General features: G+C 36.6%; 1 protein-coding gene across 1 annotated transcript in view; it reads left to right on the forward strand.

Annotated features, from left to right (window-relative positions):
- The window catches only part of LOC107634779 (putative NAC domain-containing protein 94), a 5921-nt gene extending 4861 nt beyond the window's left edge, over positions 1–1060 (forward strand). The window contains exon 5 of the mRNA XM_021119734.1: positions 942–1060. Coding sequence (XP_020975393.1) covers positions 942–997 — 56 coding nt within the window. The 3' untranslated portion in view covers positions 998–1060. The remainder of the gene's footprint in view (positions 1–941) is intronic.

The following is a 13109-nucleotide window of genomic DNA, read 5'->3' on the forward strand; positions in this document are numbered from 1 at the left end:
AAAAGACCTAATTATCCTTTAAACAAAAACTATTCATTTAAATTAATCAAATTTTAAAAATCAACTAACTTTCATCTTATAATTTTAAATTTTAAATCATTTAAAAAATAAAAAGTTAAAAACACATTTAATTGTTCATCAACACTAAAAAAATTACTTCAATCTTATCGATGCTATTCATAAACCCTAATCTCTGGAAAACTAAAAAAAAAAGAACTTCATCTTTTTAGATTTTCTTACCTCACCTTCAAGAACGCCTCTCTCACTTTCAATTCTCAGTTTCAAACTCTCTCTTCTCTCTCGGTCTCACTCGAGTCTCGTCTCCTTCACACTCGCTGGCGTCTCGTCGTTCGTCTGTTCTCATCGCTGAACCTCGCGGCCTCCCTGGAATCCTCATCGCAGGCGACAGAAGCAACTCGTCGGGTCATCGTCACTCGTCGTCTTCTAGTTTCGGGTTCACACCATCACCGAGTCGCCGTTGATGAGTCCATGCATCATCGCTTCTCCTGTTCTCCCTTTTCCGATTTTTCTTCTTCCTGTATTTTGAGAAATTGTTGAATTACTAATCAATTAATTTTCCTTGTTAAAAACCGAACCATGCTAAGATGATCAACTATTCTAAGCATTTTCATTTTCAAATACAATGTGCAAATTTTGCTTTCCGATTGAAAACACCCGAGACAATGGAATAAACAAATGCCTTTTATTGCAAAATGTACCCAATTATATGAAGAAAAAGGAGGAAAAAAAGGACAATATAACATTGAATGAAAACGAATTTTTGTCTTGCTGTTTCTATAACTTTAACAATTAGCAAGTAGCTTAGTGTGCTCCCAATGCATTTCTTGAGAAGTTGAGTGTTGAAGAGAAGACAGATGCATAGAAGAAAGACCATAAGTCCGAGGAAAAAGAATCCACAACAAAACAGGAAACTAAGGCAGATTTTTTATGGCTTGTGCCCTTCATGCAAAGAATTTATCAGAAGTCACAACAATGACTTCATCCAATTTCCACTGGAGGCTCTTGATGGTTTCCTTCTAAAATGGCATGCCCCGCCCCTGTTGGAATTGAGTGATCCATGCACTGTCAAGTTCTCTCACTTGAGCTTCTCTTAGTGAATTATTCCATCACTGTCTTGGTGAAACCATTATTTTTCAAACTTGAACCATTTCCAGTTCGCATAAAGCGACTCGCTCTCAAAAAGGCAAGGGAATGGCCGTAAGGGGCTCTAACCGTTGACTGATAAAAACAGATGGTAGCTTTTCCTTGTATTTCTAGACAAAGGCTTGCTAAGCATACATTATGCATCAATCACCCTTGCAGATTGCTCAACAGCGAAATCTCTTTCTTTTTAAACAAATCACTGGATTAAACAAAAATATTAGTTTCTCCTCTAACTCATTAATACACAAACTTTCAAAGGATTCACCAAAGAGTAAATACATTGAACTAAAGAAAAAAAAGTGATTAAAATTTAGACAATCATATGATTAAAATCAGCAACAAATTCAACTCGGGGATGCTTTTGATCACTGACGGACTCAGAAAATTTATATTAGGGAGGCAAAAATAATACACATTACTATCAAAATATATATTAATTTAAATTTAAAAATATAAAAGTACATATTATTAGTAGAAACTAATGGAGTGATTTCAGATTCTAATGGTAGCTTTCTTTTGAAATATTTTTCTATTACTATTTTTAAAAATAAAAATATATATTCTAAATTAGTAAATTGATCAATTCACTTTAAAAATTTATATGCAATATAATTACATATAATAGAATAGAACGAAAGATAAACAAATAAATAATAAGGATAATTAAATTGAGAATAAAATAAAATATATAAATTCATGAAGAGAATAAAAAAATAGATTAATACCTAAATTATAATTGTTTGAATTAAAATTTGCAATTGAAAATATCAAAAAGAGAAACAATGAAATTGAAAGATACATAGAGTCATAGAGAATTTAAAATTTACCTTTTGATGAAGAGAAGATGACCACTAGACAAGAAATAAAAAAAAAAGGTTGAAAATATGAAACTAAGAAAATGGTTTAAGAGAATAAATGAGTGACGGCTGGAATTTAAAAACAGAAGAAGACTAAATTTAATTAGGTTAACTAATAGTCAAAATCATAAAAAAATAAAATGGACTTGGACTTTTAATAATTGGGCTTAATTTATTTGTAGTGAAGTCATTTAAAATTTAAAATTAGAGCATATATATATTAGTTTAAAATATCAAATGACACTGGGGGCAAGTGCCCCCATTCATAAGCATGCGTCCGTGCCTGATTTTGATCAACCAAAAAATTAGCTTAGTGATATTTTCAGCAACAAAGCTTACAGTAACAAATTCAGCAAATTCTATTTCATTCACGATTTACAGTAACAAGGCAAATTAATTGATTAGCAATTCAACAACTTCTCAAAATACAAAAAGAAGGAAAATCTAGAAAAGGAAAAACAGGGAAAGCGATGATGCATGAACTCACCAATGGCGACTCGGTGACAGCGAGAACCCGAAACCAAAAGACGACGAACGACAAAGCAAGCGACGACCCACGATGGTCCACGATCCTCAGCGACGGCGAGGACTCGAAACCAGAAGACGACGAGCGACGACGACTCGACGAATTGCTTTTGTCGCCCGCGATGAGGATTCCAGGGAAGCCCGCGAGACGTTTAAACGTTGGCGATGAGATGAGACGAACGACAAGACGCCGGTGAGTATGAAGGAGACGAGACTCGAGTGAGACTGAGAGAGACTCTAGAGGGCTAGTGGCAATGAGAAAGAAGAGAGAGTTTGAGTATGAGAATTGAAAGTGAGAAAGACGTTCTTGAAGGTGAGGTGAGAAAATCCAGAAAGATAAAACTCTTTTTTTTTTAGTTTTTCAGAGATTAAAATTTATAAATAGCATCAATAAGATTGAAGTAATTTTTTTAGTGTTGATGATCTTTCTTTTTTATTAATTTGGTCATCATCAGTTCTTGCGCCTAGAATTGATAAGAAGCTGACAATTTAGGGCAGCTTAATCCCTATGGGCTGTTCGGGAGAAACTCCTGATTCAAATCAAGCACAATGCTGGCCCATTATTGACATAGTCGAGTAGTTCACAGAATTTTTGGTGTTTTCCACTAAAAAAGCTAGTTAGGTGAAATACTACATGGACTTGCTTTTGCGGAAAAAAGACATCTACTGATGCAAACACAATTCGCAGGTTGTAACTATTGGTCTAAAAAATATTTCAAAAGTTGAACAAAAAAAAAAAGACTCATTTCGGTAGTTGCAAAAAGCTTTTTATTGGGCATGTACAGAAATGTGACAGTTAGCTTTCTCTCCATACAATTTCTGCTCGTTCCTCTTTCTACCTAGTCTCATGATTGATTTAGGGAGGCCGGAACATACTCCGGTCGACCACCAACCAACGTGTTAGTGTTGTAACTGAAAAAGGGTAGCTATTAGCTACACTTGATATAATAAGTGTGTGGTGTGACCCCTGCTATTATATATAGTAGAAAAAATTCTTCTTGTAAACACACTTTTTAATACAATTTTAAAAGTATTTTTTCTTCTAATTTTATTTCTCTTACTGAAACTCTCATATGGTATCAAGAGCCTCAAGATCAAGTTCTTGATCATGGCCTTTTTCATTTATACTTCATCCTTAACAAAACAACCTCTCATTCCCATAGCTGAAAAGCTTGATGACACCAATTTCAACACATGGCGCCATCAAGCATGGCTCACAATTCAGAGTCTTTCAATGAAGACTCATCTTGATTGGGCTAATGCTCCTAGTAGATTTGAACCTGTGACGAAGTCTCCGTCTGCAGCAGCATCAAAAGTTGATGCAACTACCAAATCTGATTCTGCAAAAAATACTTCAACAGATCTGCTACAAGAAATTGAAGCATTCAAGATCTGAAAGCAAGATGATCTCTCCCTTACCACATGACTCATGGCTTTAATGACTACATCATACAAGAACAAGATTGTTCATGATGCATGGACTACCATCATTACCTACTTCTCCTCAACATCCAAGACAAGAATTCAAAGCTTGAAATCCCAATTAAAATGTGTCAAGAAAACAGGTACAGTTCATGATTATCTCTCCAAAATTCAAAAGCTAGTTGACTCCCTTTCTGCTATTGGGTATCAACTGGATGATGATGATCATATCCAAGCTATTACTGATGGATTGCCTGAGGATCATAGTGGTTACATAACTTCTATCATGTCAAGATTGAGCACTTTCTCTGTCAGTGAGGCAGAATCCTTTCTTCAAGCATATGATGATATGCTTGATAGATTCAAGACTTCATCCTCATCAATTCCCATGACAAACTTCACATAAGCTTTCTTCCCGTCACCAACTAGAGGAATGGGTGCAAGACGAGGTCGTGGTGACAGTAGATCCCAAAGGGGTGGTCGGAGCTCATGGCAACCTCCAAGAACAAACTGCCAAATTTGTGGCAGGGTAGGTCATGCAGCATGGAGCTGCTACCATCGCTTTGATTAGCAGTTCCAACCAAACCCAGCACGTCCTACTCCTCCACCACAATTTCCCTTTTCCAATACATGCCCTCTATCACTATCTGCCTCATTCCATCAGCCACAAGCATATATGTCTACAACATCCTCCATTGGAGACTCATCCTGGTATACTGACTCAGGAGCATCTCATCATGTCACTGCCAATCCCAATAATTTGCTCTCTCATTCTCCAAGCAATCTTGATCATGAGCAACTTTTTGTAGGTAATGGTGCAGGTATTTCTATTCATAAATTTGGTTCCTCTTTTCTTGTTAATAAAAATAACAATCTTAGTTTTAAATTGACAAATTTATTATATGTTCTAACAATCACACAAAACTTAGTCAGTGTTTTGAAATTTGTTCAAGAAAATGGTGTTTTCTTTGAATTTTGGCTTTATCATTGTACCATTCGTGATCAGGTAACTCGGGTCCCTCTTCTTTAGGGAATCACTAAGAATGGCATCTATACATTTGATGATCTTTATGTGCCAAAATTAGTTTCTCTATCTGAAACCCAATTGCATAATAACTCTCATACTGCTGCTACAAAATTTTCTTCTTCTATAAATTTTCATTGTAATTCAAACAATTCTAAGCATAGTTTTAGGAATCATAATGCTACTTTAAGAGCAACTTGTACAAGTGTTCATGATGTAGAAATTTGGCACAAATGATTGGGCCACACTTCAATGAATAATCTCTTTCGTGTTCTTAAACAATGTGATATTCCTTTACCTACAAAATCACCTCATTCTAAAATTTGTATAATCTACTCTATTTCTAAGATTCATGCTTTACCTTTTAGTGATTCTAATACTACATATAATTATACTCTAGAGTTAATCTTTGCTGACATATGGGGACCATCCCCTATTGCATCTAGAAATGGTATGAAATATTACATTAGTTTTGTAGATGTGTGTACTAAATATACATGTATTTACTTGTTGACTAATAAGTCCCAAGCTCTTAATGCCCTTCAGAACTTTAAAAATCAAATGGAGACGATGACTGGACATAAATTAAAATCTTTGCAAACAGATAAAGGAAGAGAATTTGTATCTGCTGCCTTCACTACCTTTTTAACTGATAATGGTATTAGACATAGACTCTCATGTCCATATACGCATCAACAGCAGGGTAGTGTAGAGAGAAGGCATAGAAGTGTAGTTGAGATTGGTCTTTTATTATTGGCAACAGCATATCTTCCCATGCAATTTTGGGAAGATGCTTTTGCTACTGCTGTTCATATAATGAATAGACTACCTACTGTTATTCTTGATTTTATGTCACCGTTTGAAAGATTGCATAATCGAAAACCAGATTATGGTGCGTTAAAGGTGTTTGGGTGCACTTGTTTTTCATTTATTCGACCATACAATAAGCATAAACTTGAATATCGCTCTGAGAAATGTTTATTTTTAGGCTATGACACTAAATTTCATGGATATAAATGTATGAGTAAGTCTGGAAAAGTTTATATGTCTCGCCATGTGATCTTTGATGAGTTGAGTTTTCCTTATCATGATTTGTTTCAAAATTCTTCTGCTCACATGACTAACACTGAATCAGTTCCTAGCTATATTACTGATGCTTATTACAGCTTACCCTCTCCATTAAAGTCACCAAATACTACCATGACAAGTAACTCGTTCTCAAATCAAACTCAAACTGGTGGAACAACTACAAATTTGCAATCACCTACACCTACTAGTTTGCAGGACACTAGTATTACCCCTAATCCAATTTTAGAGACTAATGTCTCTATGCATAGTGAGGGCACTGGTCAGGGACTTGATCCCCCTCCAAGTCAAGTTCCTCATCCAACCACCAATACACACAATATGGTAACAAGATTAAAGGCGGGTATACACAAGCCAAAGGCCTATATTACACATATTGATATTTATCTTAAACAACAAGTACCTAAAACTGCTACTTAAGCTATCCAAACCCCTCACTGGAAGGAGGCTATGGATGCTGAGCTTAAAGCACTAAGGCAATGCAATACTTGATGTCTTGTGACTCTCCCACCGAATGCAACTACTATAGTAGGGAGCAAGTGGGTTTTTGCCATTAAACGAAACACAAATGGTGAGGTTGTTCGTTATAAAGCTCGTCTTGTTGCCAAAGGTTTTCATCAAACCGAAGGCATAAACTATGAGTAGATATATAGTCGTGTGATAAGACCTTCTTCTGTTCGTGTTGTGCTTACTCTAGCCATCACACAAGGATGGGTTCTACGTTAGTTTGATTTTAATAATGCTTTCTTAAATAAAATTTTAATGGAATAGATTTTTATGATTCAACCAGAAGGTTATGAGGACAGCAATACTAACCTGGTATGCAAGTTGAATAGGGCCCTTTATGGCTTGAAACAGGCACCACGGGCATGGTACTTAACTTTGAAAGAAACATTGACAAAGTTTGGGTTTGAAAGTACTCGATCCGATATTTCCCTGTTTGTAAGGAAAAATACCAAATCAGTCGTATACATGTTAGTATATGTCGATGACATTGTTGTCACTGGAAATGATGCTAATGAAATTGATCTATTAATTAAGCAACTCAATACAATTTTTTCCTTTAAAGATCTTGGTAATTTAAATTTTGTCCTTAGCATAGAATTTTCTTATTTGCAGGGAGGACGTGTACACCTATCTCAAAGGAAATATGCAATGGAAATTTTGAAAAAGGCCAACATGGAAAAGGCAAATGCCTTGCCTACTCCCATGGTTGGGAATTTGAAACTTTATACAAATGATTCTGAACCTTGCTCTGATCCAAAGCTTTATCGTTCTATATTAGGGGATCTCCAATATTTGACTATGACAAGGCCTAATCTTACGTTTTCTGTGAATAGAGTTTCACAATTTATGCACAACCCCACTCTTAATCACTGGAAAGCAGTGAAGAGGATCTTGCGGTATTTGAAAGGGACAGTAAGTGATGGGATTATCTTTTCAAAGTGTACTGATTTTAGACTCCTGGATTTTGCTGATGCAGATTGGGCAAGTGATCTCGATGACCGGCGGTTTATCACTGGCTACTGTGTATATCTAGGGACAAATCTAATTTCCTGGAAGTGCCATAAACAATCTAAAGTCAGCCATAGTAGCACATAGGAAAAGAGATAGACTCAGAAAGAGGGCAGCACATACAGGTGAGAGACGAGAGCTATAAAGAAACAAGCATGCAACAAGCTGAAGGACAAAACACTCATGGAATGGATGCAAAGGAAGAGGAAGCAAGAAGCAAAGAGAAGGACAAAGAAACAATACAACACACCAGCAACAACTTTGGTCCATGGATGATTATCCAAAAATAAAGAATATCTAGGAGAGAGCCAAAAGAGGAAGGAAACAAAAACGGTGAAGGCACAAGCAAAGCAGCAGAAAAGGAGAAGAAAAATGAAAATTCATCCAGATTCAAGGTGCTAGAAGTAGAGGACACCCAACAAGAAGAGGAAGAACTACAACAAAGGGAGGAAGAAAGAGATACTAACAAGCAAACTACACACAAAGTAACCCCACAGAAAAACATGGGGAAAAACCAAATGCAACAGAACTAGAAAAAACTAAAGGAAAACAACAATAACAGGACTCTCACTCAGAACTTACCTAAACAAACAGCACAGAGCAAAGGGAAAGTAATAGGATCACATAAAGCAATTAAGATTACACAAGGAAAGACCTCCAGCCACAACCAAGAAGGACCAATAGAGGAAACACACAGAGAAAACTGGAATGAGACAAATGATGACACACAAAGCACTGAACTAGAGGAGGTATAATGCACAGAATTAAATCAGAATTTTATGGAAAAAAGGAGACCTCCAGATCCAGAAAAATCAGATCGAAACCAGGAGGATAGCATGGAGATAGAGATGCAAAAAGAGATTGAAAACCTAATAGAAGGTATGGACTTTGAAACACCAACTATTAGTGAGCCCAAAGACAATGGAGATTTAGACATGCAACTACAATAAACACCCCATGAATATGTTTATCCTATCCTGGAACGTTAGAGGTGCACTTTTAGACGCACTCTCAAAGAGTTACTTAAACAATACAAGGTTCAAATAGTTGTGCTCATGGAAACCAGAATAAGTGGAGATAACGCTAGAAATGCCATTAGAAATTTGGGATTCAATCACTTCATTATAGAAGAAGCACAGGGTTTCGCAGGGGGTATATGGATTCGTTGGAACAATGACAACTTGAAGATAACTAAGCTGGAATCTCACTCTCAATACATTCACACCAAAATTGAGGCTCCGTACAAAGAGGAGTGTTATCTTACTGCTGTTTATGCGAGCCTTCAAGCTCAGAATTGCAGATCCCTTTGGCCCCTCCTCCAAAATATTGCAAATAGATTAGACAAGGCGTGGTTGCTCACTGGGGACTTTAATGAGATCAAGGATCCAATCGAAAAGAAAGGAGGGGGTGATACAAATAACAGAGCTTGTAGAAAATTTAAGGAATGGATTAATCATTGTGGTCTTATTGACCTCGGTTTTGTTGGGACACGATTCACATGGAGAGGACCAAAGCGTGAAGGACAAGACAAAGTACTAAAAAGAGTTGATAGAGCGTTGGCTAATTCAAAGTGGAACTTAACCTATCAGAATGCTACGGTCCAAGTCCTTCCTAGGATTAATTTGGACCACCACCCCTTGCTCATATCAAACGGAGGAGAAAGCAATAGAAGAGGAGATAGACCGTTCATATTCAAACTTATGTGGTCTACCCACCCAGACTATGAGAACATCCTACAGCAACACTGGGACGAGAAAATGTAGCCTGAACAATATTCGGGAGGGGCTAATAAAATGAAATAAAGAAGTCTTTGGTAATATATTAAGAAAGAAAAGAAGAATCTTGAATAGACTGGCAGGAATTTAGAAGCACCATTCCTACGGAAACAACCCCTTCTTGGAACAACTTGAATCCTCCCTTCAAAGGGAGCTGAATGAGATACTCGATAAGGAGGAAATATTTTGGCTTCAAAAATCTAGAGAACAGTGGATCACAGAAAGAGATAAAAATACAAAATTTTATCACATCAAGACTATTATCAGAAGAAGAAAAAACAAAATCCTGAAATTAAGAGACCAACAGGGACATTGGATTGAGGAGGAAACACAATTGAAAAAACACATTGAAGAATATTTCATAAAGCTCTACAAAGAAGAGGTAAATAATGTTCCTTTGATTTATCTAACATATCACTACCTAATTTGGAACCATCTACCTACAGGATCTTGGAAACTACCCCTATAGATCAGGTAATCAAGGATGCACTTCAAAGTATAGGCTCCCTAAAAGCACCAGGAGAAGATGGTTTTCCATCTATATTCTATAAAAATAATTGGAGCCTACTACGAAAGAAGACGTGTGAACACATCAGAAGCTGCTGGAACAACCCGGGCCTAATCAAAGAATCCAATTTTACTTTGTTGGCCCTCATTCCAAAAAATCAACATCCGAAATCCATATCTCAATTTAGACTGATAGCTCTCTGATCTGCAACGTTCAGTACAAGATCCTCACCAAGATCATAGTTCAAAGATTAAAACCAATACTAAATGATAGGATCTCCCCTTACCAATCCAGCTTCATTATAGGAAGAAACATACAAGGCAACATAATGATAGCTAAAGAGATTATGCACTCGATGAGAAAGATGAGAGGAAAAAAAGGCTATATGGAAATTAAAATTGACTTTGAAAAGGCTTATGATGGAATCAGCTGGGACTTCATCAACCAAAGACTACTGGAATTTAATCTGCCAACAAAATTGATAAACATCATCATGAATGGAGTAAGATCAGTGAGCTACAAGGTTCTTTGGAATGGAAACAAACTGCGTAGCTTCTCCCCTACCAGGGGGAGTTCGACAAGGATATTCAATTGCGCCCTATCTTTTTGTGATATATATGGATAAATTATCCCAATACATAGAACAAGAAGTAGGAAACGGAAATTGGAATCCCATTAGAGTGGGAAGAGACGGACCGGAAGTTTCACATTTGATGTTCGCAGATGATTTGTTGCTTTTTACGGAGGCTTTCCCCCAGCAAATCAGTAATATTAAGGAGATTTTGAGACTCTTTCATCAGGCGGCAGGCATAAAGGTCAACCAAGCTAAATCATCTATAGTGTTTCTCAAAAAATGTCACAGCCCAAACAAATAATGAAATTCTGATAAGATCCGAGTTCAAAGAAAGCAATGCCCTAGGATGTTACCTTGGAGCACTCATAAACAACAACAGAAGAGGAAAAGACAATTTCAAAACAATCATTGAGAGAGTTCAAAACAAGTTAAAGGGTTGGAAAAGTAAATGCCTATCTCTAGCTGGTAGAATTACTCTTGCGCAATCTGTCATAAGCCTAAGTGTCAATTTTGAGATGCAACATGGAAGAATCCTAAGGGTTGTAAGCTTTGAAATTGAAAAACTACAAAGAGACTTCATCTGGGATGATAATGAGAATCAAAGAAGGATGCACCATATCAACTGGAAGACACTTTGTGCTCCTAAACATGATGGATGCCTTGGTCTAAGAAAACTAAAATTAATGAATGATGCCTTCCTATTGAAAATTCTATGGCAACTCAGAGAAAGACCTAATACTCTCTGCTCAAAAGTCATATCTTATAAATATTGCAATGGTAATATTCATATAGCTCAACCAGTAGCAAGAAGCTCAAACTCACCTCTTTGAAAGGAATTGGTCAAATTATGGCCAACATACAAGGAGAATACCATCTGCATTATAGGAAATGGCTTGTCTACAAATTTTTGGCTTGATCCTTGGGTCGAAGGGACTGCAAACCTGTTAAGTGAAACAATGCAGAATATTACTGATCTTGAAAGTACTGTATGGAAATGGACAGACAATGAAGGAAACTAGAATAATAATAAAGTGAGGAGATTTCTACTTGAAGAAGTTGTACACAAGATAACAGCCACCCTCCCACCTGCAGAGAAACATGGAGATGACAGAATAGGTTGGAGACACTCCGAGGATGGAAATTTCATGGTGGGAGCAACCTACAAAGCTTTGGAAAATTGGTCAAAACCAGAATAGAATAACTGGAGCAAGCTATGGAAATGGGAAGGCCCACAAAAGGCCAAGACTTTCATGTGGCAAGTCATGCACGGCAGAATCCTTACTAACCAGAGAAAAGCCAGGATGTTTGGGGGACTGGAGAGCTGCCAGATCTGCAATGGGCAAATTGAAGATATTGTTCTTGCTCTCCGTAATTGTCCGAAAGTGTCCAGAGCTTGGATGAACCTAATAAAATCAGAAAATGCTCAGATTTTCTTCGGAACCAACAACCTTCAGGAATGGATTCACATAAACTTTAACAACAACCTGGGAGAAAACCAAAATGTGAACTGGATAGATATGTTCAATATTGCTTGCTGGAACTTCTGGAGATGGCGAAATCGGGAGGTGCATGAGACTAGTTACCAAAGACCGCCGGAGACACACATGGAGATTTTGAAAAGAGTAGAGACATGTCGAGAAACTTTCAAGAGGAGAAGAAGAATAATGCAAGCTCATCGAAGAGAAGAAATAGCCATTAGATGAAACCCTCCCCTTATTGATTGGATTACCTTGAATTTGGATGGGACCATGGAAAGGGGAACGGGGAGAGCAGGCTGTGGTGGACTCTTAAGGGATGGAAGGGAAAAATGGATTGGTGAGTTTTCCTACTTTATTGGGCATTGTTCAGCATATAAGGCTAAGTTGTGGGGAGTTGCTAAAGGCTTGGAGATAGCCTGGACTATGGGAATCAGAAAATTGGTGGTAGAATGTGACTCACAAGTAGTAATTTTAACTTTTAATGAGCAAAAAGATCTCAACAGATACCCAAATACCCTGATTAAAAACATTAATATTTGGAGACGGAAAAATTGAAAAATTTGTTTTGTAAATATTTATAGAGAAGGCAATAGATGTGTTGATTGTCTTGCTTGTAAAAGCTAATGATGAACAAGAGGTCTCTATACCCCGTTTAGTTTGTATTTAGTCTCTTCTTTTTGGACAGTTTAGCCCCGACACAAAACCCAAAAAAAAAGCTTCTTATTGGTCTTCTATATTTTTTGTAAGTTGTAAAAGCTACTGTTTTAAACACTTGAATAATTGATAAAAGAACAAATCAATCCTTGAAATTTTGGTTTTGTGGATATTTAAATCTCTAATAATTTAAAAATACATTTAAGGTTCTGATCTCTTTAAAATTTGGACACATCGATCCCTGACTCTAATTTCTCCCATTTTAAAAACCCTCTTACATATACATTTGTATCAACCAAGTCAATATAACGGGAGTTACATTTGATTTTTTTGTTGGGTTGACAGATTCAAGTGAATATGAGGGATCGATAAGTCCAAATTTTAAAAACATCAAGGACTTAAATATATTTTCAAATTTTCGAGAACTTAAATATCCACGGATCAATAGATCAATGACCTATTTGTCCTTTTCTCTAAATAATTTTACCAATCAAATCCGAAAAAAAAAAATTTACTAATGACCAATA

Source organism: Arachis ipaensis, chromosome B03 (genome assembly GCF_000816755.2).
Source record: "Arachis ipaensis cultivar K30076 chromosome B03, Araip1.1, whole genome shotgun sequence".
In the NCBI taxonomy this organism is placed as follows: Eukaryota; Viridiplantae; Streptophyta; class Magnoliopsida; order Fabales; family Fabaceae; genus Arachis; species Arachis ipaensis.